Source organism: Symsagittifera roscoffensis, chromosome 7 (genome assembly GCF_963678635.1).
Source record: "Symsagittifera roscoffensis chromosome 7, txSymRosc1.1, whole genome shotgun sequence".
Classification (NCBI taxonomy): Eukaryota; Metazoa; Xenacoelomorpha; order Acoela; family Convolutidae; genus Symsagittifera; species Symsagittifera roscoffensis.
The window spans coordinates 6,464,706-6,492,556 of NC_087068.1; the positions used below are offsets into that span (position 1 = coordinate 6,464,706).

General features: G+C 35.5%; 2 protein-coding genes across 8 annotated transcripts in view; one reads left to right on the forward strand and one right to left on the reverse strand.

Annotated features, from left to right (window-relative positions):
• The window catches only part of LOC134851555 (high-affinity choline transporter 1-like), a 69,697-nt gene that overhangs the window by 17,465 nt on the left and 24,381 nt on the right, over positions 1 to 27,851 (reverse strand). For 4 of the 7 annotated variants that reach the window (XM_063867686.1, XM_063867691.1, XM_063867692.1 and 1 more), the window contains 2 exons: positions 25,300 to 25,882; positions 21,847 to 21,960 (listed from right to left, as the gene is read on the reverse strand). In XM_063867686.1, coding sequence (XP_063723756.1) covers positions 21,847 to 21,960; positions 25,300 to 25,699 — 514 coding nt within the window. In that variant the 5' untranslated portion in view covers positions 25,700 to 25,882. Of the gene's footprint in view, positions 1 to 21,846; positions 21,961 to 25,299; positions 25,929 to 26,729; positions 27,123 to 27,152; positions 27,712 to 27,851 lie in introns of those variants that run through there. The other 3 variants (XM_063867689.1, XM_063867688.1, XM_063867690.1) reach the window with 3 other exon arrangements.
• Positions 5,074 to 10,229, forward strand: LOC134851583 (uncharacterized). The gene is made up of 3 exons (XM_063867725.1): positions 5,074 to 5,216; positions 6,329 to 6,532; positions 8,333 to 10,229. Exons 1-3 carry the CDS (start codon positions 5,142 to 5,144, stop codon positions 10,100 to 10,102), a joined length of 2,049 nt encoding a protein of 682 aa, XP_063723795.1. The 5' UTR covers positions 5,074 to 5,141; the 3' UTR covers positions 10,103 to 10,229.

The window sequence follows — 27,851 nt, forward strand, 5'->3', positions numbered from 1 at the left end:
GAGGCGGAAAGCTACTTGACGGGCGTCCAAGTAGGAAGTGATTCAGCGTTAATGATTCAAAATGGTTGGGATTGGAAGATACGGATGTGAGCGGACGGTTGTCTAGAGACTGCACAAATAGACAAAACGTGGTTATGAGGACTTCCTTTTTGTGTAGTGGGAATTTCATAGAATACTCTTTGAAGCTCCAGAAGAGCCTTTTTAACGCACCTCCATGATGAGGAGCACTGGATGGATTGACTTTCCAGATTAGGCTTTTAAGAACGTGAAGACATGTATGGCGTTTCCTGTACTCAACGCATGTAATCAGCTTTGGCCGAGCCAAAAAAATTCGTACCATTGTCGGACTAGATGACGAAAAGCGTTCCTCGCCAAGCAATGAAGCGTTCTCTGCCCAGTACACAAGATTTTGTGTCCGTTGACGGAAAAACTTCGAGAAGAACGGCACGTTTTGTCATAAACGTAAATAAAAGGCCCCAACATTTCTCTGAGCTTCGTCAATACATTACGTGGAACGGCCAGATGTAGTATACTCCGCTGTTCGTGAATGGCGGTTGTCGGTAACCCAGTCACTCGAACGGAAGATCAGCCATCATAGGCGTAATCACACGTGCTTTTGTTTTCCTGCATAACACGCAAAGGTGTTCTTTGGTGTTCTAGGGAGGACAATACGGAGCCCCAACCCAACTTATTCTAATAGTACAACAGCTCGAAGATAATCAACACATTGTTGATGATTGCATTGGTGAAAAAACGTCGGTAGCATCATTATGAATAGATATTGCCTATCTCAAATGATGGGATAATTAACGTTAAAGTTTAGAGAGGCGAGACGGCAAACACGGCCAGTGGAACGAAATATAACACCGGGACCGGTAAATGGCGAAAAAGAATCTTTTCGGCTAAACAACTTAATGGAATGTTTATTGTGAAATGAATTGAATTCGAGGAGAATTACACTGATTGAGCCAGTATCAAAAATTTTTGCAAGGATTATTCTAAATTGGTCGGATCGATTATCGAACGAGAAAGGCAATTTTGACGGCGGTGATTTAATAACCTCAAAATCTATGCCGCAATTTTGGAAATTTCGAAAATGATTTGAAAATTTTCACGGCAAAAAGTATTTCGGTGGTTTTAGATGTGCCAGTCAAACTTTCATCTTGTTTAAAACCTTCATTCAAACCATATAAAGATGCTTCGAGGCGAATGCCGGTGAGATTTTCTTAGTCAGCTTTGAAGGGCCCATCCTTAATTATCAGAAAGAGGGAACCTTTCACCAAATCACTTGCTTTCAGTGCCTCAGCAGGTTTTCAGCGGTTGCCTCTATCAGCTTGATTGCCGTTACTGTACACCTGACACCACTCATCATTTGTGGTAAACTCGAGATTTTTGGAAACCCGACTAGCCGCAAAGACAGGCAATTTGCTGGTGGAGATCAACCATTGTAGCACAGTGGTGAAATCAGTCCACATGGAAAAATTTTCAACTTTCATTAAAAAATGTGTTTCAAGTTTAATTCTCAGAAGGCTCGCCAGTATTGCTGGTCGCAAAGCAAGCTTGAGAATTGAAAAAGTTTTCACCAGCGCTACTCTAGTTTTCAGTAACAAAAGCAATCTTGGCTTCATTTGTGACGACAGAGCGACTACTCAGGAAATCAACTGAACAAAGGACTGTCATCAAACTGTCATCAAATTAAAGGAAGCATTGTTAAATCGGAACCCAACTCTAGGAGAATTACAAGACTGCATTCTGGCCGAGGATGAGGAAAAAGGTGCAAAAAGATGGGAAAGAACTGCGACCAACACTGGTGGGAGTATCCGGTGAAGAGAGGCATAGTGTTATGCCTCCGTTCTATAGAACACCATTGCGTGTTATGTCGAAAAATAAAAGCACGTGTAATTACGCGTATGATGGCTGATCTTCCGCTCGAGTGACTGGGTTACCGACAACCGCCATCCAGGAAGAAAAAAAACCCACCCCGAGCACAAATATTCCGTTACTTCCGAATCGAAAATTTGAACAACAAGTTCATTAAATAACAACAACGACTTTAACAAGGATCTATATAACGCAGAGAAGCGCATAAACTGAATTTTAAAAGTGAATAGTCATTTTGCTTAAAGTTCAAAGCTACTGCCTAAATCAACTAGAACTATTAACAATATTACTCGCAATCACGAGTTTGAGTATCAGCTCAGAATTTATACTCACCAATCGCTCGAGCTAAATAAGTTTCTTAGGTGTTGCATTGTCAAAAAATTTATCAAAAGTAACGAACAGATTAGGGAGTCTAGTAATCAGACTCCCTAATCTGTTCGTTACTTTTGACAAAACTTTTGACAATGCAACACCTAAAAAACTTATTTAGCTCGCGCGATTGCTGAGTATAAATTCTGAGCTGATACTCAAACTCGTGATCAATATAAAAAAAACTCGTTACCCAGCCTTCGATCATCTACAAAATTTGATAATTGATGATGGCGTTTTTAAAAAAAATTTAACAATTTGAGGTGTCCAAGGTTGATACTAACGTATATACGTTAATAGGTCTGTATGTTTGTGACAATGAAAAACTACAGATTCTTTTCGACGACGCTTACACTGATTAATTATTGAGTCTTATTAATTAGTATTAAGAAAATTGTTCTGAAATAATTATAATTTAGTCGGAAAGGCAGAATAAAAAGCAGTCAAATAGTTTTTGGCGTTTTTTAATGCAAAAACCAGCCTTTCAGACAGAACTTTCCCAAACTAGTTTTCATGGATATTATTTGTACTGTAATGGATTTCCACAGTGCGACATTTAAAAATTCTGAAGTAAGCGGCTATAATGGCTTAAAATTGGTTATAATAAATCATATTGGATCATAATGGATTATAATCATTTAAAAACTAGCCTGATTTTTCAAACTCTTCTTCGCATCAAACCTTAAAATGTTGAACTGAGAAGTAACTCGGCCAGAGCAAAGGTTTTTGCATTGCTTTCTATTTTAATTGGCTTCTGTAACGATTTAAAATTAGGTCAAACTAGGGCCTCTCTTGTGATTTGGTAGAGCTCAAAGAGACAATTTGACCGACCTAAAACCGTACTTGCCATTCTTATTTCAATTACTTATCTCCCTGCACACATTTGACACACCCTCACTCAAAAAATCTTACGGGGGTGTCAAGCGTCTGGGGGAGGGGGGACGGGCAAAGATGGGTGTAAGAATGGGAATAAGCGTTAGGGTTGGGGGAAGTGGGTGTGGATGAATGTAAAAGGGGATTATTGTTGGGGTTGGGGGAGCTAAAATGAGAAGAGGGGCGATAACAGTGTGGGGAATATCGTTTTGCAATAATTAAGTAAAATTGACTTGCTTTAAAAATCGAGTTGGCTGTGGGTGATGCAGAAAAATCTGCATTTTTTGCAAAAAAACTTAAACAAGTTTTATGCAGATTATAATTCATTAAAATGCATCATGGATTATTTCAAAAAGGACTATAATCGATTTGAATTCTCTGAGAACAATGTGTTGTAATGGTTTTAACTGGTTGTGTGGTCCCATCAATTTGTAATAATATTTGATTAGGCTGGCAACAGTTTTGAAAACAAAAAGCGATTTTATTACTTTATCATCCATGAAACTTCAGTGGAATTTCAGGATTTACGACAATCAACATGGTAACTGAAGCCAAAATAACATCTTTGCGTATGGAAGCCTGGTAAAAGATGGTATTCTTCGATTCCGCGAGAGAATTTCATAAGCAGAGAGTTCAAACAAACAAAATAAGTTTAGCTTTTTGATAGTTTTGGTCTTTCAGACAACCTTGAGACAAAAATTCGGTCTAAAAATGTAGCTTTTGAAGTTTTCCACTCATTGTTGTCAATTACAAGGCTGTGTTATTAACAGATCCGGCCACAATCATTTTGCCAGGGTGCTCAAGCTTTATTCAGTTAGCCCCGACTTGTCAATATAGCCTGTTCTTTTTTGGCTAGCTTGTTTTCATTTTCATTTTCCTATATTGATATTGGCAACAGGAATCAGTTTAATTGCTTTCAAGAACAATCAAAGCACAATGCATTGGCAAAATTGTTATTTCAGGAATGCCAATTGAGAGATTGGAAAAAGCACGTAAAAATCTACAGATTAACATTGACTCAAAGCGGCAATCAGCACCCGGGTTGACCTCCATAAACCAAAAATGCTTATCTTACAATTCCATACACTGAAAATGCTTATCATACAATTCCATACATCAAATGTATGGAAAAACGCGAATCGTACAATTTTCATACAATTTCAAAAAATCATGGAAAAAAATATTCAAACTAAGTTTCTGCGGCTATTTGAACCAAATAAAACAGTCTGGTGATAAAAAACTATGTTTCTTTTTTTGGGAAAAAAACTGGTTATCATACAATTTCCATATATAAAAATTGTATGACTAGCATTTTTTTTGATGGCGACAACAAAAATTTTTCCAAGTAATATTGAAATTGCACCAAACTATTGAAATTTTTTGAAATTTTTTTCAACCGCAAATCAATTTTTGTGCTCAAACGAACCTTTTCCAAAAAATTTTTGCATTGCATGCAAATATTAGTTTTTTGTCTGCATAACGTAGTCCTGGATCCACAAAAAATTGAATATTTTTTTCCGTTTCTCTGAATTTTTTTTTGAACAGGCTAAAAACTCCTATTTCTTTTGCATGGCATGTTTATATATGCCTTGATCAATGTCTGATAATTTGAAAGTTCTAATTTTGAAAATAATCATCTGTGAAAAATTTTGCCAAAATTTAAAAATTTGATGCTTTCAGTATATGATTTCTGAAGAGAACTCCTATACAATTCAGATAGTTTCCAAGGCATTGGTGATGCCAGACGATCAATCCTTTGGTGACTCCAGTTTTGGGTAAAACATGATTTCAGTCACATGACTAAAACTTTTAAAAAATTAACTGTTTGGTTTATAAAAAACCGCTTCTCCTACGATTTCTACAAGTGAAAAAAATGCTTATCTTAGAGCTTTTAAACTTTTTCTGTAGCATTTTTTTGATATGAATGAAAATTGTATGATAAGCATTTTTGATCAACCCGGACAACTACGAGCAGAGACAAGTAATAATTCACGTTTGGAAGTCAACTTTTTGGAAAAATGAAATGTCAGACGTGCCAGAAGACCAACTCTAAGGCTTGCAGTGGTTGCCGGAAAATTTATTACTGCTCAAAGGTATATTTTGCCACCTTTCCCATATCAAATACGGCCACCCGTACCAAAAATACTCTTTATTTCTGGTCAAAACTTCTTGTAATTTTTTTTTAAAAAAGCAGGGATTTTTTGAAACTTTTGTTTCTCATATTATTTTTGATCAAAAGTTAGCTAAATCTAGGCTATTTCTAGCTAGAAAAAAAGAAAAAGTATCTTTGTGAAGCTCAAAACCCCCACCTGCCATTGAATAGACAGACGGTTGTGCTATTCGCTAGGCTACACGACCTGATACCTTCGCATAGTTTTAGCAATCTAATTCAAAGCAACACTTGTCGTATTCCAAAGCAACAATTGTATTGCGGCTATTGTGTATACTCGAAGCAATTTTTATCTTGTTGCGGTTAAGCAATGAACTGATTTTTGGTTATTTTTTCCAGAAATTATTTAATTCTAAACTAAGAAAAGACATAGATCATTTCTGTAGACAAAATACGAAAACATTTGGCTAAATAGGCTATAAATCATTTCTATCTTAAAAACAGAGCTCGTTGGTTACGGTGATTTGAAAACAGGTTGTTCGGATAGTTGCAAGATATTCCCTTACAAGCATTTGTATTCAAAACAGCTATAGTGCTTTTCTTTTTCAAATTACTGCAAAATTTTAAACTTGAAACAGAAAACTTGAAACAAAAAATGGCAATTAAACCAGTCGAAGCATCCACCAGTTTCCTAAACCAGTAGAAAAATACGGAGCTGATACGAAACAATCCTAAAACAGTTATGCAAAATCTACAAAAAAATCATGCAACATTTTACACAGACAACGTAATTTTTTTTTACTGTTTTATTTACTCAATAACCCGAAACTTGGCTGGTGTATGTATTAAGCTTTTCTTTGGCTGGTCGATAATTCGTCTGGCTCATTCAGCCTCATAAATTAGGAAGCCAATAAGAAGCGATTCAGTTAGTTTTGTGAATGGTAAAAAGCGCAATGCTTTGACAAATTTCTGGTTTTGGACCAAGTATGCCCTTACACAGCTCTGTTTTGATTTCAATTCACAAATTCTAAATTTATATGACTCTATTTTTCTGAGTTTTGGAGCACACATATGTGAATAATTGGACTTTTTTAGGAATGCCAACTGAGCGATTGGAAAGTTCACATGAAAATCTGCAAAATCAGATCTGCTGAAGGCGGCAACCAAAGGCCCAGCGTGGAGACAAGTTTTCATTCAACTTTTGGTGTCAGCGATTCTGAAAACATGAATTGTAGGATGTGCCAAAAAACCAACGCTAAAGCTTGCACTGGTTGCAGAAAAGCTTGTTACTGCTCAAAGGTACTTTTTTACTTTTTAGCAGCAAAATAAAAAACCAGTTTTGTTTGCACTCAATCCACCAAACTATATTTTATCAAAAATTTTGATTTAAAACAACTACTTCAATTTCTAATTTTCCGGTGAAAATAACTGCGAGCGATTATGAAATTAAAGGTTTCCCAACAAACAAAAGCCAGATCTTAACAACAAACAAGGCTGCTTATAACAGCGCACAGCCCTGAATGTTCCGACTGCCTTTCAAGGTCTCAATAATCACATGAATGAACAAGAAATTAAAAAAGTAATAAAATGAAATGCAAACTTTTTGTCCAATTTGAGATATTTCGTGAAAATCATACCCCCACACGCCATATAAACTACTAAGTGATAGTTTTCAGTCCTTCTAACAAATCATTATAGCAAATAAGCTTCCTTCAATCAAAATGGAACTATTTATAAGACGGATTAAATCTCCACTTACGCGTTTATAGCGCGAAATATATCGCGCATTAATTGTTCGAAATTGGCAATATGTAAACTCCCGTAACTTTCTGAAAATGGATCACAAGTGAAATATCTTTTTGATTTTGAGCTCAGAAAATAACTACTTTTCGAATGATTTCTAAAAGTTTCGTCACGAACTGCTAGCTATTAAATCGAATTTTGTCAGGAGAAAAAAAACCACCGCAAGCATATACTTTCCGTCATTTTCTTCAAAAGTAGAAACGATAAATGTATGTTATTGTATCATTGAGCAAGCATGTCTTTTTAATACAATTTTGAATATTTAGTAACTTTTGCTCAGAAAACTCAGAAAGTGTTACAATCTAAAATTGGCTAAAACACTCTAAATTGCCTCGTAAAACACAAAACCATTTTTTCAAATAAAAAAATTCTCAAGATTTATTCAGAAAAATTGTGGTAAGAAAACCAGCCGATGTGATGTGTAATATAGCTACCGTATAAACTACTCTAAGTTATGATGGTTTTACAAAATAATGATGTTACTTATGAATTACAAAATTCATGGAAAGTTAAGGTTTTTTTCTCAGTGACATAAATTTTGACTGATTGAAATTTTCTTTTTAATTTTGTCTGACTTATGCTTCGGTTGATTTATGTACTTTCGTATACCAATATTACTCGATTTTATTGCTTGCAAAGTTCATTAAAGCACAGTCAATGGTCAAAACTTTGCTTTTTTAACCGGTGTTCTGGTCTGTTTTGGATTTAAGGCATAGATACTTACACTAGTGGACAAATTTAAGCGCAAACTCAGGATTTTAGTCTGTAAAATGTCTGCCTTGAATGCACATTTTGGACAACATTTCCTTCGAAATTCGGTAAAAGTCTTACATTCGGTTAAGTTTTTTCTTAGCAATGTAATCCTGGTTTAAAAATTCCAGTTTTCTTCATTAAGTTTCGCATCGTAGTGAGTTCTTTCTTGAATAAGCGGATTAATAAAATTTTTCATGGGACGTGAAACATTCTCAGCGAGAAAATGGAAACAATCTGTGTGAAAATTTTACTAACCTCGGACGTTTCTCACTTTTTCATGCGAAGTAAAAAACTTAGTGCAGATGAGAAAAGCTGGCATTTTCAGACCCGGATTGCATTGGTAAGTCATTGAAACCAAGTATTGATATTTTCATAGATGGTAGCTCTGAACAAGGCATTTTGCAGACTAAAATTTTGAATTTGCGCTTAGTTCTGTCCACTAAGGTAGTTTTTTTTTCAGTGAAGTTTTGGCTTTTGGCCAGGTTGGGGTAATTAACGCGCGATATATTGCGTTCATATAACACGCGTAGGCAACTTTTCTAGGAATGTCAGTGGAAGGATTGGAAAGCTCATAAAAAGATCTGCAGAATTACACCGGCTCCAAGCGGCAATGAACAACCAATAGTTGAGACAAGTGCGAATCAAGCTTCGGGAGTCAAGCGGGAGAGGTTTCAGCTAATGGAGCTGCATTCCCTGCATAAAGACAAAGCAACCTCACTTGGGTTGCCTTTCATACCCGATTACACTACGGAGTTTCTGGATGAATATCCAGAACACATTCACTATCACCACGCAAACGAAATGGCGGGCCTAGAATTAGAATTCATTAGTCGTTTTTATAATATCCACGACGGAGGAAATGCTTTTACTGACGAGGATTTCTCCCTGGAACTACTTTTGAAGCGATGGAACATACCCGATACGCAGTTTTTGTTTCAGTTTTTAGCACGAAACGATTTAGAAGACGGACACATTTGCGAAGAACATAATTTTACATACCTAACTACTTTGCAAGGCACAAACAGCATCGTAGACAACGTGCATATTTTGCGCAATACTCCGAGTACAAATCTCGTTTTCGAGTGTGGTCGAAATTACGTATCCATTGGTTATGTTGATCTAAGTCAGCTTTTGTGGGGTTCATATCGAAACGACAATGACGGAGTGATACACTTCTACGGCTACGATCAGGCTGAAGTTACAGTAGCGAGAAGTATCTTGATTTACGAAATGTTGAAGTCTGAGGTGAGTGACAAAACGATTCTGCAAATTTGGTTTTCTTCGTGCTGGGATAAAGAAACACAACAAGATTTCAAGACATTTCTTCAAAACGAAGTACCAAATCTCGACAATGATCTGCTCAACAAGTATGCTCACAATTGGAAACGAAAGATGAACATGACGACAGAATTCGCGCAGTCGGCTTTTGCACAACCTTTGACTGTGCTTGATTTCGCGCCTATGAGTAACTTGAAAGTCAAAGATGACAGAATGGCATATGGTCATTACTGCCTTACGGGTTGCATTTTCACTGAAGGTGTTGTAGTTTGTGGAAATTGCACTATGTTTCCTGATGCAGATGATAATTGGAAGAAAATCAGATCTGAAATGTTCTACGCCGTGATAGACATGACTCAAATTGCGAGCAAGTTGACAGAAAGCGATACATCTCTTATCAAGTTCATAGCGTCGCAAACACACAAAAAGCTATCCGAGTTGCGAGGATTCGTTCAAAATGGGAAAATAAAATGCCACTTATCAGTAAAAACAGTCGAGACTAATGATTTCCGGTTCGCCGGTGATGTCAAAAAACTGGAACCTCATGTGATAGACTGGAGTAACGTGCCTGATTTTTGGCCCAGATTCGACTTCATAGATTTTGCGGAGAGTTGCAGTGGACTTAAAACTCTGCACCGTTTCCACACAATAAACTGGTCACACAAAGTGTATGGTACATCGTACTTGGATTACAGGGATCGGAGAGATCTTTTGGAAACATTATTCAGAAGCAAAATCGAGAAATTGAATGTTACCGCCAACAAAGTCAAAGTTATGCTACCAAATATTGACCGATTGATCCAACTACCGTTGTTCAAAATGCCACACAATAAGTTATCATCACCATCAGTTGCAGCAGATAAATTTGGTGGAAAGTACTTGAAATATTTCATGACTGATCGAAACGGAAAAGTTCTGAATCATTTCAGAGAGAAGCATGAAATCTTCTGGGATATCTTTCTTGAGAGCGCTAGTCACACTATGATATGCGCGTTTTCATTTGACGATACTATTCAACTAGACAAAATTTTTTAACTTGAACGCACCTGCATCCAAACAGAAAAATTACTCTTTATAACTAAACTGAAATTTGTAATCTGTCAGCTATAAGAAGAAACTTCAATGTGGGGGTTGTTTTCTTGAATACCCGGGTTGACCTCCATAGACCGAAAATGCTAATCATACAATTTCATACACTTAGTCTATGGAAAAATGCTAGTCATACAAATTTCATGCATTTTTGCAAAATGAGTTTAATCGAATTTTAAAGGTATTTTATAGTTGTTTTGCTATCGAAATTGGTGTCTCTTCATAAAAAAAGGAAAAAAATGGTATGAAAAAAAATGCTAACCATACAATGAACAAGAAATTAAAAAAGTAATAAAATGAAATGCAAACTTTTTGTCCAATTTGAGATATTTCGTGAAAATCATACCCCCACACGCCATATAAACTACTAAGTGATAGTTTTCAGTCCTTCTAACAAATCATTATAGCAAATAAGCTTCCTTCAATCAAAATGGAACTATTTATAAGACGGATTAAATCTCCACTTACGCGTTTATAGCGCGAAATATATCGCGCATTAATTGTTCGAAATTGGCAATATGTAAACTCCCGTAACTTTCTGAAAATGGATCACAAGTGAAATATCTTTTTGATTTTGAGCTCAGAAAATAACTACTTTTCGAATGATTTCTAAAAGTTTCGTCACGAACTGCTAGCTATTAAATCGAATTTTGTCAGGAGAAAAAAAACCACCGCAAGCATATACTTTCCGTCATTTTCTTCAAAAGTAGAAACGATAAATGTATGTTATTGTATCATTGAGCAAGCATGTCTTTTTAATACAATTTTGAATATTTAGTAACTTTTGCTCAGAAAACTCAGAAAGTGTTACAATCTAAAATTGGCTAAAACACTCTAAATTGCCTCGTAAAACACAAAACCATTTTTTCAAATAAAAAAATTCTCAAGATTTATTCAGAAAAATTGTGGTAAGAAAACCAGCCGATGTGATGTGTAATATAGCTACCGTATAAACTACTCTAAGTTATGATGGTTTTACAAAATAATGATGTTACTTATGAATTACAAAATTCATGGAAAGTTAAGGTTTTTTTCTCAGTGACATAAATTTTGACTGATTGAAATTTTCTTTTTAATTTTGTCTGACTTATGCTTCGGTTGATTTATGTACTTTCGTATACCAATATTACTCGATTTTATTGCTTGCAAAGTTCATTAAAGCACAGTCAATGGTCAAAACTTTGCTTTTTTAACCGGTGTTCTGGTCTGTTTTGGATTTAAGGCATAGATACTTACACTAGTGGACAAATTTAAGCGCAAACTCAGGATTTTAGTCTGTAAAATGTCTGCCTTGAATGCACATTTTGGACAACATTTCCTTCGAAATTCGGTAAAAGTCTTACATTCGGTTAAGTTTTTTCTTAGCAATGTAATCCTGGTTTAAAAATTCCAGTTTTCTTCATTAAGTTTCGCATCGTAGTGAGTTCTTTCTTGAATAAGCGGATTAATAAAATTTTTCATGGGACGTGAAACATTCTCAGCGAGAAAATGGAAACAATCTGTGTGAAAATTTTACTAACCTCGGACGTTTCTCACTTTTTCATGCGAAGTAAAAAACTTAGTGCAGATGAGAAAAGCTGGCATTTTCAGACCCGGATTGCATTGGTAAGTCATTGAAACCAAGTATTGATATTTTCATAGATGGTAGCTCTGAACAAGGCATTTTGCAGACTAAAATTTTGAATTTGCGCTTAGTTCTGTCCACTAAGGTAGTTTTTTTTTCAGTGAAGTTTTGGCTTTTGGCCAGGTTGGGGTAATTAACGCGCGATATATTGCGTTCATATAACACGCGTAGGCAACTTTTCTAGGAATGTCAGTGGAAGGATTGGAAAGCTCATAAAAAGATCTGCAGAATTACACCGGCTCCAAGCGGCAATGAACAACCAATAGTTGAGACAAGTGCGAATCAAGCTTCGGGAGTCAAGCGGGAGAGGTTTCAGCTAATGGAGCTGCATTCCCTGCATAAAGACAAAGCAACCTCACTTGGGTTGCCTTTCATACCCGATTACACTACGGAGTTTCTGGATGAATATCCAGAACACATTCACTATCACCACGCAAACGAAATGGCGGGCCTAGAATTAGAATTCATTAGTCGTTTTTATAATATCCACGACGGAGGAAATGCTTTTACTGACGAGGATTTCTCCCTGGAACTACTTTTGAAGCGATGGAACATACCCGATACGCAGTTTTTGTTTCAGTTTTTAGCACGAAACGATTTAGAAGACGGACACATTTGCGAAGAACATAATTTTACATACCTAACTACTTTGCAAGGCACAAACAGCATCGTAGACAACGTGCATATTTTGCGCAATACTCCGAGTACAAATCTCGTTTTCGAGTGTGGTCGAAATTACGTATCCATTGGTTATGTTGATCTAAGTCAGCTTTTGTGGGGTTCATATCGAAACGACAATGACGGAGTGATACACTTCTACGGCTACGATCAGGCTGAAGTTACAGTAGCGAGAAGTATCTTGATTTACGAAATGTTGAAGTCTGAGGTGAGTGACAAAACGATTCTGCAAATTTGGTTTTCTTCGTGCTGGGATAAAGAAACACAACAAGATTTCAAGACATTTCTTCAAAACGAAGTACCAAATCTCGACAATGATCTGCTCAACAAGTATGCTCACAATTGGAAACGAAAGATGAACATGACGACAGAATTCGCGCAGTCGGCTTTTGCACAACCTTTGACTGTGCTTGATTTCGCGCCTATGAGTAACTTGAAAGTCAAAGATGACAGAATGGCATATGGTCATTACTGCCTTACGGGTTGCATTTTCACTGAAGGTGTTGTAGTTTGTGGAAATTGCACTATGTTTCCTGATGCAGATGATAATTGGAAGAAAATCAGATCTGAAATGTTCTACGCCGTGATAGACATGACTCAAATTGCGAGCAAGTTGACAGAAAGCGATACATCTCTTATCAAGTTCATAGCGTCGCAAACACACAAAAAGCTATCCGAGTTGCGAGGATTCGTTCAAAATGGGAAAATAAAATGCCACTTATCAGTAAAAACAGTCGAGACTAATGATTTCCGGTTCGCCGGTGATGTCAAAAAACTGGAACCTCATGTGATAGACTGGAGTAACGTGCCTGATTTTTGGCCCAGATTCGACTTCATAGATTTTGCGGAGAGTTGCAGTGGACTTAAAACTCTGCACCGTTTCCACACAATAAACTGGTCACACAAAGTGTATGGTACATCGTACTTGGATTACAGGGATCGGAGAGATCTTTTGGAAACATTATTCAGAAGCAAAATCGAGAAATTGAATGTTACCGCCAACAAAGTCAAAGTTATGCTACCAAATATTGACCGATTGATCCAACTACCGTTGTTCAAAATGCCACACAATAAGTTATCATCACCATCAGTTGCAGCAGATAAATTTGGTGGAAAGTACTTGAAATATTTCATGACTGATCGAAACGGAAAAGTTCTGAATCATTTCAGAGAGAAGCATGAAATCTTCTGGGATATCTTTCTTGAGAGCGCTAGTCACACTATGATATGCGCGTTTTCATTTGACGATACTATTCAACTAGACAAAATTTTTTAACTTGAACGCACCTGCATCCAAACAGAAAAATTACTCTTTATAACTAAACTGAAATTTGTAATCTGTCAGCTATAAGAAGAAACTTCAATGTGGGGGTTGTTTTCTTGAATACCCGGGTTGACCTCCATAGACCGAAAATGCTAATCATACAATTTCATACACTTAGTCTATGGAAAAATGCTAGTCATACAAATTTCATGCATTTTTGCAAAATGAGTTTAATCGAATTTTAAAGGTATTTTATAGTTGTTTTGCTATCGAAATTGGTGTCTCTTCATAAAAAAAGGAAAAAAATGGTATGAAAAAAAATGCTAACAATACAATTTCCATATATGGAAATTGTATGACTAGTATTTTTGGTCATCCCGGGTACACAACTGTATATTGTAGAAAAACTTTCATTTAGTTGAAAAGAATCGACCTGCAAGCTTCGCCTTTTTATAATTGTTTTGTAAATTTGTATAATTGTTATGTAAATTATTGTATAACCGGGCTGACCTCTATGCACCGAAATTGCTGGTTCTGCAACTCCATACAATTCGACTATGAAAGCGTGCTATTTTAAATTTCGAAATTCGTCAAAAATATTATCAGTTTTTTGTCGCATAATCATTTCTGTTGTCAAGCAAAGTATTTTAAAATTAATTCAGTGTAAAATTTTTTCTATGATTTGGTCCAATTTCTATCTTGCATACGTCATTTTTTTGTTTCTGATTGAGATCAGACGCCTTGTCTTGTTAAAAATTACCAAAAACTACTATAGGCGAAAAAAGTGCAGCAAAAAACTTGAAAGCAAATTGTACAGCAGGAGTCGTTAAACACAAAATAGAAGTAAAATTAGGTTAAAAAACAATCTGTGGCAAGACAGTTTTTGATTATACAATGGTTATACAATTCCATATGCAAAAAATACAACTCCATATGCAAAAAAAATGATACTCATACAATTTACATCTATAGAAAATATAAGAAATAAAGTTTTCATACAATTTTTAAATGAAGGAAATGTTTGAGAAACTGTATAAAAATTGTATGGCCAATTTTCGTTGTCAACGAGAAAACTTTCAAAAATTAATTTGAGTTTTATCTACTTTTTTTTGGCTGCAAATAGTTGCACTTTTTGAGCTAATAAGTATTGAGCAAATTTTCTCGTGATGATTGCAAACGAATAAGATTATCAGTTTGGTTCTATCTTTCTTCTCAAACGGCTCAGAGAAACCTGGCAACTTTGTGGTACGCAAAAAAATTATAAAACAAAATTTTAAGTAAACGTGTCATGTCAAAAACAAACAATTTAATGTAAATTTTGTTAACCCATTTTTCCAAATGTTCATAAACTGATGACTGATACTTAGACATTTAATTTAAGTTATTGCTGGATAGTGACTTTTGATTGGAAAAAAAACAAAAAAACTTTTAATTGCATATGGTTCATACAGTTTTGGAACATGGGAGGGGTTTGGCATTTCCAGCGATTCCGTCCAAAAATACCAAATTGACAATTGAGTCCCAGATTTTCTTTAGCTGAAATAAATTCCAACCAATGAAACTTGAGCGTTATCATGCAATTAATAAAATTACAAAAAGACCAGCTTCGGGTCGTATAACAGAAAAGAGCTGGAGTTTTCTTTTTTTACCCCTCAGTAAGTTACCAATTCTTTTGTTCACTTTTGACCCATCTCATTAGACTGAAAACTATTGGGCAATTTTTGGAAACTCTTCTTCTATAGCCCAAAGAAGTTATACCGTCAGAGGGACAGAAGAGGGTGAAATTAAAATCAATTGCCAAAGTGACCAGCGGCAAAAGACTGAGTCATCAATTGTCATTATAGAAAATTAATTTCTTGTAATAAACCTAAATTTTTTGAAATTTGATTAAATTGGTATTTCAAAAATCAACGGGCAGTGAAAATAAAACAGGTTTTTTTTTGTTTGTCGCTTTCAATCACTCATTTTTTGCTTATTTTAGAGGACTTCGGACTTTTTTTGTCGCAGCAAAGTTTGAGCAATACTGGTGTTTTAACTAGGATTATTTGAATTTGCAATGCTAGTCAACTGAAATTTGGAAAATAGAAGATGAACGCAATGAAACAGGAAAAAAAACACTTACTTGTATTTTGAAAAAACTTCAACTTTCGAATAAAAAAAAACAATGTATGTCCTTAAAGCACGTTGAATTTATAGGATAATTTATGATTGGTGCTTTTTTGATAAATTGAGCAAATTTGTCAAAACTGGATTACCAGGTATATTTTTATCCCACTGGGAAATCTGAACAGTGAAATTAATTTTCGAAACTAGAAGTTGATCACGTTTTTCGTGCCCGGGTTGAAGTCCCACCGTTAATTATCGCTTTTTCTGTAGTATCCCAGTGATCGCTGTTTTCCAGCGCTGATTCATGTATAAATTTTTTGCATAGATAAACTTGCAACTTTCAGAGCTATTTTAGTACTGATTCCGTAGAAAATTGTCGCTAAAGTTTAAGAAATTTTAACTCTTTCAAATGAAAGTTATAGCTCATAAGCTCTTTAGCTTTTTATTCGTTAAGGATTGATAGCGAAGAGGTAGCATACAGGTCTATAAATCTCAAGGGTAGGGAATCAATTGCTAAAAATAAGCCAAATTAGATATATTTATCGATAAAATTTGCTATTGTGGCAATGAACATCGATAATTCATCGATGGCGATCGCTGTTCTTTTCACTTTTTTATCGCTATTTTCAATGTGAGCTCAACCCGGGTGACCTTACGCTTTTGCTGCTCGATAATGCAGTTTGCCTTCTTTTTAATTAAAGAAATGATCTGAACCTAAAAAATCACAAATCAAACTGCGGAAAATCAAAGTTGAGCGTGAACAAAGTTTAAGACTTTTCCTGAAAAAAGCAAAAATCACCATCACCTATGTAAGAGTCTTTACTACGTTCAAAACTTTTAAAAGTTGGGCGTTAAGTTTTCACATGTAGGCTTTCAGCGGAAATATCGGTCCAAAAGGTGATATGGATCTTATAAAATTATACACCCCCCCCCCCAAATTAAAGAAAGTCCACTCCTATTAAACTATCTCAACTGATAAGCCCGCACCGAAGTTTCATGAGTAATACGTAAACGTAGAACTAATACAAGTTAGAAATAGTTTGGTTGAGGTTTGCCATATAGTCTATTAAGATTTTAGCTATAAAAGACAAATCTTATTTTAATCTTTACACAGAGTTGAGGGGATAATTTACAAAAAGAACCTAAAAAAACTGGAATAGTTTTTTCATTTTTGTTAAGAACTTCATCAATTGTTTATAAAGCGAACACTACTCCACTGTCATTATAGAAAATTAAATTCTTGAAATAAACCTAAATTTTTTGAAAGTTGATTAAATTGGTATTTCAAAAATCAACGGGCAGTGAAAAATAAAACAGGTTGTTTTTTTTTGTTTGTCGCTTTCAATCACTCATTTTTTGCTTATTTTAGAGGACTTTGGACTTTTTTTGTCGCAGCAAAATTTGAGCAATACTGGTGTTTTAACTAGGATTATTTGCATTTGCAATGCTAGTCAACTGAAAGTTGGAAAATAGTAGATGAACGCAATGAAACAGGAAAAAAAACACTTACTTGTTGTTTGAAAAAACTTCAACTTTCGAATAAAAAAAACCAATGTATGTCCTTAAAGCACGTTGAATTTAAAGGATAATCTATGATTGGTGCTTTTTTGATAAAACTGAGCAAAATTGTCAAAACTGGATCACCAGGTATATTTTTATCCCACTGGGAAATCTGAACAGTGAAATTAATTTTCGAAACTAGAAGTTGATCACGTTTTTCGTGCCCGGGTTGAAGTCCCACCGTTAATTATCGCTTTTTCTGTAGTATCCCACTGATCGCTGTTTTCCAGCGCTGATTCATGTATAAGTTTTTTGCATAGATAAACCTACTACGTTCAAAACTTTTAAAAGTTAGGCGTAAGTTTTCAAATGTAGGCTTTCAGCGGAAATATTGGTCCAAAAGGTGATATGGATCTTATAAAATTATACACCCCCCCCCCCCCCCAAATTAAAGAAAGTCCACTCCTATGAACATCGATAATTCATCGATGGCGATCGCTGTTCTTTTCACTTTTTTATCGCTAATTTTCAATGTGAGCTCAACCCGGGTAACCTTACGCTTTTGCTGCTCGATAATGCAGTTTGCCTTCTTTTTAATTAAAGAAATGATCTGAACCTAAAAAATCACAAATCAAACTGCGGAAAATCAAAGTTGAACAGTGAAATTAATTTTCGAAACTAGAAGTTGATCACGTTTTTCGTGCCCGGGTTGAAGTCCCACCGTTAATTATCGCTTTTTCTGTAGTATCCCAGTGATCTCTGTTTTCCAGCGCTGATTCATGTATAAGTTTTTTGCATAGATAAACCTACTACGTTTAAAACTTTTAAAAGTTGGGCGTTAAGTTTTCAAATGTAGGCTTTCAGCGGAAATATTGGTCCAAAAGGTGATATGGATCTTATAAAATTATACACCCCCCCCCCCCCAATTAAAGAAAGTCCACTCCTATTAAACTATCTCAACGGATAAGCCTGCACCGAAGTTTCATGAGTAATACGTAAACGTAGAACTAATACGAGTTAGAAATAGTTTGGTTGAGGTTTGCCATATAGTCTATTAAGATTTTAGCTATAAAAGACAAATCTTATTTTAATCTTTACACAGAGTTGAGGGGATAATTTACAAAAAGAACCTAAAAAAACTGGAATAGTTTTTTCATTTTTGTTAAGAACTTCATCAATTGTTTATAAAGCAAACACTACTCCATAGACTTTAAAAACCAGTCAAGCATTCAGTGCTTAGCCTTGATATGAGCAGTCTTGTTATTACGACCTCGAAAAAAGTGAGGAATTTCTATGCGTGGTATGGTTTTTTTATTCGGTCAGTTTCTGACTTGTTAACTCAGCGTTATCGACAAACCTTTTTCTACCATCTGAAAAACAGTGTTGCTCTAAGATCAAAGTTAACAAAAAATTTTACCTGCGCTTACTTTTCGTTCAGTTATGGGGGGTTTGAAATAAGCCAATTTGGCCAATTTGGGGGTAAATAACGTGCGATATATTTTGTTCTGATAGCATTCGTAAGAGGCGAATTAATGAGTTCCAAATTGATTTAGAGCCATCAAATTAATCTTATAAAGTCAATAAGAAACACATCTTTTGCATTTTACTTAGCATTTGGGTGGGTCTGCTCGAAGAAATATATATATATATATATATTCAATTAGCTTGTCATTATCCAATCAAAAAAGAATTTTGTTCCGACTTGTCTAAAACGAAGTCGGAACATTCTAAGCTTCCCTCTGATATACAAGCAGACTTGTTTGTTTTTGAGTCCAGTTATCAAATGGCTCACTGGTTCTGTAAGGCAGTTTGCTGACCGAGGTAGCAGTCAAATACTCTTGCATAATTACATTTAGCCTGGTTTGACCAAAATTTCTTATCATTCAATTTCCATATATGAAAAACTTCTTACCATTAAATTCCATAAGTACAAAAAATTGTAAGAAATCTCTATGATAAGCATTTTTCCATGTATGAAATTTGGTGCCAATATTTACTAATTTTGAGGGGGGAGCGCGCGCCGAAAAAACGCAATTTTTTGGTCAAAATTTTCCAAAAAGTGCCTAAAAACGCCTTTTTTGACTGTTTTTTTTTCAAAAATTTGCCTGCGGCGCAGAAAATTTTGCCACAACAGGGGCAAAACAGTGCTTTGGGAGAGCTCAAAAAATATATTTGGTCGACCTAAAAAAAAGGTCGTCAAAATTTTCTATTTCTTTTTGAAAATCCGCCCCCCCCCCCCTCGAGAAAATCGTAGATCCGCCCCTGATTGTATGATAAGTATCTTTCCATAAACTAAAAAACTGATTGTTTTTTCTACATTTAATTTTTGAAAAATTTTAGGTTGTGTTTGTAACCGAACGCAAGTGACAAAGACCTTGGCTTGGTCAAAGCATCAAAGCGTGGACGGTCTTTTACAATGTATAGAAAACGACCTGAATTCTCTTAGAGCTGTCTTTCACAAATGATATAATGAAAGTAACAAACTTTTAAATTTTGGCAACTTTTTAAATGACGATTTTTTAAAATTTGAATTGTTAAATTATCAGAAATTGATCAAGGCATACGTAAACATGCCAAAGAAAAAAATAGGCGTTTCTAGCGTTTTTGAAAAAAGTTATAAAAGTTTTAGGGCAATCTTAAAATAACTTCGAAAAGTTTTTGTGTCACGATCAAGAAAATGCTAGTCATACAATTTCCATGAGTGGGGGACTTGTATAATAAGCATTTTTTCTTCAAAAAACAAAAGCCAATCACCTGACTTTTGTATTAGAATCAAACAGCCGCAGAAATTAGTTTTTATATTTTTCAACTACTTTTCGGAATTGCACGAAAACTGTATGACAAGCAGTTTTCCATTCACTTGATGTATGGAATTGTATGATAAGCATTTTCGGTTTATCGAGATCAACCCGGGAGAATGCTCCTCAACAATGAATTTTAAATTGGGGCAGCTCCTCCCGGCACTGCAATGACATTTTTTGTTAGACTGTTTCCAAAAAAAAACCATAGAAGTGACCCTGGGGCTAAAATACGCCAGTAATGAGGAGGGGCGCACGCATAAATTACGCAATAAAATGAAAAGACGAATGGGTGGGGATTGGAAAAAACAAAAAAACTTTTAATTGCATATGGTTCATACAGTTTTGGAACATGGGAGGGGTTTGGCAATTCCAGCGATACCGTCCAAAAATACCAAATTGACAATTGAGTCCCAGATTTTCTTTAGCTGATATAAATTCCAAACAATGAAACTTGAGCGTTATCATGCAATTAATAAAATTACAAAAAGACCAGCTTTGGGTCGTATAACAGAAAAGACCCGGGCTTTTCTTTTTTCTTACCCCTCAGCAAGTTAGCAATTCTTTTGTTCACTTTTGACCCATCTCATTAGACTTAAAACTATTGGGCAATTGTTGGAAACTCTTCTTCTATAGCCCAAAGAAGTTATACCGTCAGAGGGACAAAAGAGGCTGAAATTAAAATCAATTGCCAAAGTCACCAGCGACAAAAGACTGAGTCTTCAATTGTCATTATAGAAGATTAAATTCTTGAAATAAACCTAAGTTTTTTGAAAGTTGATTAAATTGGTATTTCAAAAATCAACGGGCAGTGAAAAATAAAACAGGTTGTTTTTTTTTGTTTGTCGCTTTCAGTCACTCATTTTTTGCTTATTTTAGAGGACTTCGGATTTTGTTTGTCGCAGCAAAGTGTGAGCAATACTGGTGTTTTAACTAGGATGGTTTGAATTTGCAATGCTAGTCAACTGAAAGTTGGAAAAGAGTAGATGAACGCAATGAAACAGAAAAAAACACTCACTTTTTGTTTGTAAAAAAAACAATGTATGTCCTTAAAGCACGTTGAATTTCAAGGACAATTTATGATTGGTGCTTTTTTGATTAAAAAAAGCAAATTTGCGAAAACTGGATCGCTAGGTAAATTTTCATCCCGCTGGGAAATCTGAACATTAAAATCTATTTTCGAAACCTGAAGTTGATCACGTTTTTCGTGACCTTTATGCTTTTGCTGTTAGTCGATAGTGCAATTTGCCCTCCTTTTAACAAAAGAAATGAACTGAACCTAAAAAGAAATCAAAAGTCAAACCGCGGAAAATCAAAGTTGGGCGTGAACAAATTTCCTGAAAAAAAAACAAAAAAATCACCAAAAGCTATGTAAGAGTCTTTACTATGTTCATTACTTTTAAAAATTGGGCGTTAAATTTTCAAATGTAGGCTTTCAGCGGAAATATTGATCGAGCCTCCCCAATCCTACGGTACAAATTAAAGAAACTCCACTCCGTTAAAAAAAATCTGAACATTAAACTTCATTTTCCAAACTAGAAGTTGAGTATGTTCACTAGAAGTATAATATGTTCAATTCCACACTCATTGAACATATTCAACTATTTCAACGGATAAGCAATGCGAAGTTCGTACCTTTGTAATTAGTTTTTCCAATTTCGCAATGAGGAGAGGGGAGGAATTGTTGACAAGATCCGGGCTACAATAATGGGTTTCTAACCTATAACCAGACTGAGTGCATATCCCCATGGTGCCTGTGCCCAGATGAGACCCAGGTCGGGGTTGTAGAGGGCCTCTGCAGTCCCGTTGATGTAGCCCCCACCCACCCAAGTGGCTGAAAGAAAACGAACACGGTCAAACGAGTAAAATTCTTTGCTTTCTGTTTACTATTATTAATGACAAACTTGTACAAAAATCAGTTAATTAAAATAGATAGAAAGAGAGGGAACAGAAAAACAACAGCTTATAGTCGAATCATTTTTGCGGTTACAAAATTGATTGCGGATTAAGCTAGTGTACAAATTTATATAGGGAAAGAAAAAAGAAAAAACAATTCGACACTCATTGAATATACTAAGAAAACCATAAGACTCTAATTAGGAGGTAATGGGGGCGCACAGATTTTTTAAAATACGTTAGTGAAGTTTACCCCCATAATCAGGGGCGGGTCTAGGATTTTCTCAAGGGGGGAGGGGCGGATTTTCAAAAAATTTTCAAAAATTTGGACGACCTTTTTTTAAGTCAACCGAATTGATTTTCCGAGCTCTCCTACAGCACTAAAAAGACGCTGTTTTGGTCAACAGATCAAAGAGCCGTTTTTTAGGCACTTTTTGGTAAATTTTGACAAAATAAAGCGCGTTTTTTTGGCGCGCGCTCCCCCTCAAAGTTAGTATATTTTGGCGCCAAAGAAGCCTTTAGAAAAATTTTAGGGTCGGTCGTCCAACAACTGATTTCTTAAAAAGTGCCAGAGGGGGAAATGTTTGGGTCGGCAGGGAGTTGAATCCCTGAGGGGGGTGAGAGGAGGGTCCTCGACCGAAATCTGCCCCTGGTTAGGGGGTGGTAAGAGATCGATGTTCTTTGAATGACTGATGACTGTTTGCAGGACCGAACGCAAAGTACTGAGAGTGCATCAACGAATTGAAACTGAAGTTGCACAAGGCAGTTTTTTGCCTGTATTTCGTGAGGCAATTTGCCTTATAATAATTCTGGTAAACATCTTTGCAATTTGTTTCACTCGTCATTTTTGCGTACGCTCGCAACTTTTTTCTAACCCGGATATTATTCAACAAAAAAAATTAACAAGATTTTCAACACGCTTAAATCACAACTTAAGTTATTTTCAGAACAAGTTATTATTTAAAACAGATGCTTAGAAAGTTGCCTGAATAATTGATGCAGCTTGATTTGCCAAATTCAGAACCAAATTAGTTCATTTTTTGACTCAGTCTAGACAATCGAAAATTACGCTGTAACAACCGGGTCAAAATATGAGCAATTTAATATATAAAACACTCCATGTAGCCCAAAATCAGAGAAGGGTATGACCAAGAGGTATGTCCGCCAAACGTTCAAAAAAATCTTTTAAAACAAAAAAATTTTTTTGTGAGTTATGTACGATGTACTGTGCTCATAGAAAAATTTCAGATAAGGCACACTGTCTGTTCGTCACGCTATCTTATTTTCGGCCGGATGGATTCGTGCAAGTTCTTAGTCTAATACCAATCTTAATCTTATTCTTGTATCTCCTAGTCTCAATAGATCTAGTGTATACTGGTATTTACGAGTTAGTTCTTTGAGTTTATCCAGAAAGAGAACAACTGTAGTCTAAGATTTATTCAAATTGTTCTGGTGCTGAAACTACAAGTAGTTTCAGCACTTACAAATAAGTGTCAATGTTAGTGATGGAATATGATTGTTTAGTTAGTAATATTTTATAGAGATAGTTTATCAATAATATAATTCGTTTATAAATACTAGTTTAGAACTGGTTCCATTAGTAAAGAAAAAATATCGGTTTTTGCTTTTAGATGGAAACAGTTATTTTCATAGAAAATTCAAAAGATCGCACCCCTAATCAGGCGCGGATCTAGAATGTTTCTGAGGGGCGGATTTTCAAAAAAAATTCGAACATTTTGATGACCCTTTTTTATAGGTCGACCAAATTGATTTTCCGAGCTCTTCTAAAGCACTAAAAGACGCTGTTTGAAAAAGCAGGTCAAAAAAACCATCGGTTTTTTTTCGGCGCGCACTCCCCCCTCAAATTTAGTATATTTTTTAAATAAATTTAGAAAAATTTTAGGGTCCGTCACCAAATATGGTTGTCTCAAAATAGTACAAATGGGGACCCTTTTGGTAGGCAAGGGATCGAATCCCCCTCCCCCAATCCGCCCCTGCCCCTAACGAATAAAATTGGGCTCCATAAAAAAACTCATTTGATTTCATCTGCTCATTATTTAAGGCAGCTGTTGTAAAGCAGTTTTTAATTAGCTAAAATGGAAAAAAAAAACAATTTTTGAATTTTTCTGGTAAAACTGTAAGCTATTATTTTGTTCTGACTCTTCCATTAAAACATCATTTTATCAAAAACTAAAACTGTTACCTAGATCATAAATGGGCACATCAAATCCGCCAATGGTTTTTGATCCAAACAATTTAGTTTTTTTTTCAGTACTAGGTCGCTGACAAAATAAAGCGCATTGTGATCAATGAGTCAGCGCAATACCCGTCAAAACTTTTTGTTTTTGGTCTTAACTTCTTGTGTCTATTATAGAGTAACAATCGCTGCCAAATTTTTTGCTAGAATTTTCAATTTTTTGTTCAGACTAATCAAAAAGTTAAAAAGAACTATGAATTAGGTAGGTTTTTGCAAAAATTCATACAAAAAGACAACTCGTAACAAAAAAACAACTCGCAAATTTTTTTTAAAAAAAAGCGACAGCTAGCAAGTTTTGACAATTGATATAAATTAAGGAGTTCGGTTTATGGTCGCCGGTGGGCGCGCTACGTGCATGTTGTCGCTTCTTGGCGATAACCGGCTCTGAATTTTGTATAAAATTTTACCCACAGTTGGTAAGCTCGCATAATGTAGGTTCGACTGCGGCGGTGAGTGTATTTCGAGTCGTCTTTTTTTGCGAGTTGTCTTTTGTTGCAAGTTGTCGTAAAACGATGGATTATGGTCGGTTTTTATTCGGCCAATTTTGACAACCTCAGGTAAAGTTCGTACGGAGATCAAGTGTGATATCATATTAAAGCCTTATCGGTCATGATTCGGATTCTAAAAAAAGTTGCTTTTTTCAGGCTAAACAAGACAAATTTTGCCGAGAGGCTGATCTCTCAACTGTAATGCTGAAAGAATTTGTACGTTATTTTAATTTAACGTTTTTTATCTATACTTACTGTTTTCTTTGCTTTTTCAATGGCAGAAAAATGTAGCAGGAAAATCAGACAACTGCAACCGTATATCCTTGCTAATTTACGAAAAATTTCTTTGTTATAGAGTTTGTTTAAAAACTTTGCTTGTGACAACTTACTCGCAAAAGAAAAAGGTCAATTTGAGATATTTGAACCTTATCAATTCTAATGGTTAACCTTCCGAGTAAGGTAATGCTGTTTCAAATTCTGCTTCAAATTCAAGCGCTCAGACTATTTTAGATAGCAAAAATCAAAATTTAACCTGTCATGGTGAAAGTACCGACAAGCCATCCGATATTTCTCCCAGCCAGAATATAGTTCTCATGGTCTGTCAAGTCGATGGGGGGTACCACCAGAACCCCAGGAGGTCCAGTATCTCCCCCAATGTTGTTTACGCCTTCGTTGTCCCCCGGTGACAGAGAGTCGCGCTTGTTGTCGGGCGCCGTCGGAGTACGGTGTTTTTTACCCTTCCATCCGGCCCACATACCGACGAGGAAAATAAGGAAGTAAAACAACACGAGTGCGAATAGCCCGCCGACGTTAAGTCTTGTCGTCGGTTCAATCGGGTCAGCAGAGGCAGTCGGGTCCGCATAGTTGTCGGATGGCTGATCGGTCATCAAGTTGTATGAAGTCACACTTTCAGGGTTCAAAGTTCTACTCATTTTTCACTTTGAGGGATTAAGTAGGAAAAGGATGAATGATGAGGGTAAAATTGTGGCTATTAATGGGGGATTTATTCGGCCTCTGGTAACCAGCATTGATTGAACAACAAAAGGTAGATATGGAGGCGTTGATTGGATGGGAGGAGTTAAATTTCTGTCTTCTTAAGCACCGCCCGATTTTGACTTAAACAGAACAGATCACGTTATGCTTCCTTCCTTTTAATTCTATCTAAAATCAAGGGGGGAATCAAGGGGGGAAATCTAATATGATTAACCAAACCTTATTTTTGCCAACAATGCATTGCTAAACTTTGGCTTCAAAAAAGGAAAATTATGCTTTCCCTTGAGGAAAACAGGGTTTTTAACCATAGCATTATGAAAGTAAGTGACTATTAGAGCTTAAATTTGTCGCCAAACTGAAGTGATGATTTTTTGTTCACGGTTTATGGTAAAGAAATGAGTGCACAATTCGTGAAATTATTTGAGTCAGTTTGTCCGGAAATAAACTTTTAATAAGGATGTGAAATATGATGAAATAAGGAAACACATTATAAAACCACTCTTTTCACCCGTTGAAAATACGATACATATTACTTAACTACTATTAAGATATACATCTTACATAAAACTATTATGATATAAGCTCGATGTTGAAATGATCCAGCTGAAGCAAAAAAAAATTGATGGTCTGCTTGGGTTCAAAAATTCCCGATCCCGCGCATTAAGTTTGATCAAATTTAAGCACTACCAGATCAAATTTAAGCACTACCAGTTTGGCGACAAAATTAAGTTCTAACAGCCACTTACTTTCATAATGCTATGGTTAAAAACCCTGTTTTCCTCAAGGGAAAGCATAATTTTCCTTTTTTGAAGCAAAAGTTTAGCAATGCATTGTTGGCAAAAATAAGGTTTGGTTAATCATATTAGATTTCCTCTCTCCGTTAAGAATCAGACACCTCTCCATTTTTGATTCTTTTTTTTCAAAACCCTTGTTCTAGGTTTACCCTTCAACGAAATTCAAGATTCAAACCAAGTTCTCCAGGAAAAAACACTGCAACAAATTGTTCTTCCTTCGATGAGGTTAAATACTTGGGTAATATAATTTATAATGAAATAATGATTGAAAAATGAGGCGAGAATATAAAAGGACGCTACGAATCAATTTACTTTGAAATCTAACATCAGAAATTATGATGGTATCTTTTGCCACTAGGGAATTTAAGGGCGTTTACTACGACGCCCCTTCAGAAAAAGAGGGGAATTCTTTTTTCATTTCTTATGTCTATTTAAATAACAGCAATAAACGCTGAACCTTAAATAAAACGGGAAAATCTGCTTTGGCTGCTTCTGAATGTAAAAATGTGTTAACACTTTTCGTCTGATTTAATATTACTTTCTAAAAAGGCTGGTACATCGTTAAAGATTAAAAAATTCCATTAAGAAATTGAACTACCTTTTCAACAATAAATTTGCCAAATTTTAATTTGTTTTTCGTTTTTCAACGATGTTAAAGTTTTCTGAGTCACAATTTTAATTAAGTTGAAATATTTACTATTTGCCTCGTGTCGTCACAATATAAATCTTGAAACAAGACGTATCTTATGGTAATTTTTTTCTCGGGTGTTGCAAAAATTTGCAGCGGGGAAGTATAAATAAAGATGGTAAACTGCGAAGGTACGTTAAGACAGGGGGACTGTCACGCTTCTTTTACAATCACACTTTAAACATTGTGTCACATTTCCTCCCCCGGGTCTATGGAAAGAGAGGGGGTAACTTTAAATTTATCAATTCACGAGGGGGTATCTTAGACACATAGTGGTCTTAAGTGAGGGGTTATTAATCAGTCCAAGTGGCATTCATTTTATTGGCATTTGTCAGGGCGTAAAAAGAGCCCACTTTTTATCTAAATTAGTCTCTCTCAAATCTGCTTTAGGGGCTCATTTTTCTTAGGTTTGACTAAAATAGAGTGAAAATTGGATGACAAACTTCCCAATGCAAGGGTAAGGTTTGGTACAGATAAATTTTTTCAGTTTTAATAATTCTAATATATAAATTATATATATAGAGAGTGAGAATTTAAAAAACCAATTGATGTTGGTGCGTTATTGTTTCTACTTTCGAATAAAGGATGTCATATTTGTTCTCAATGTGG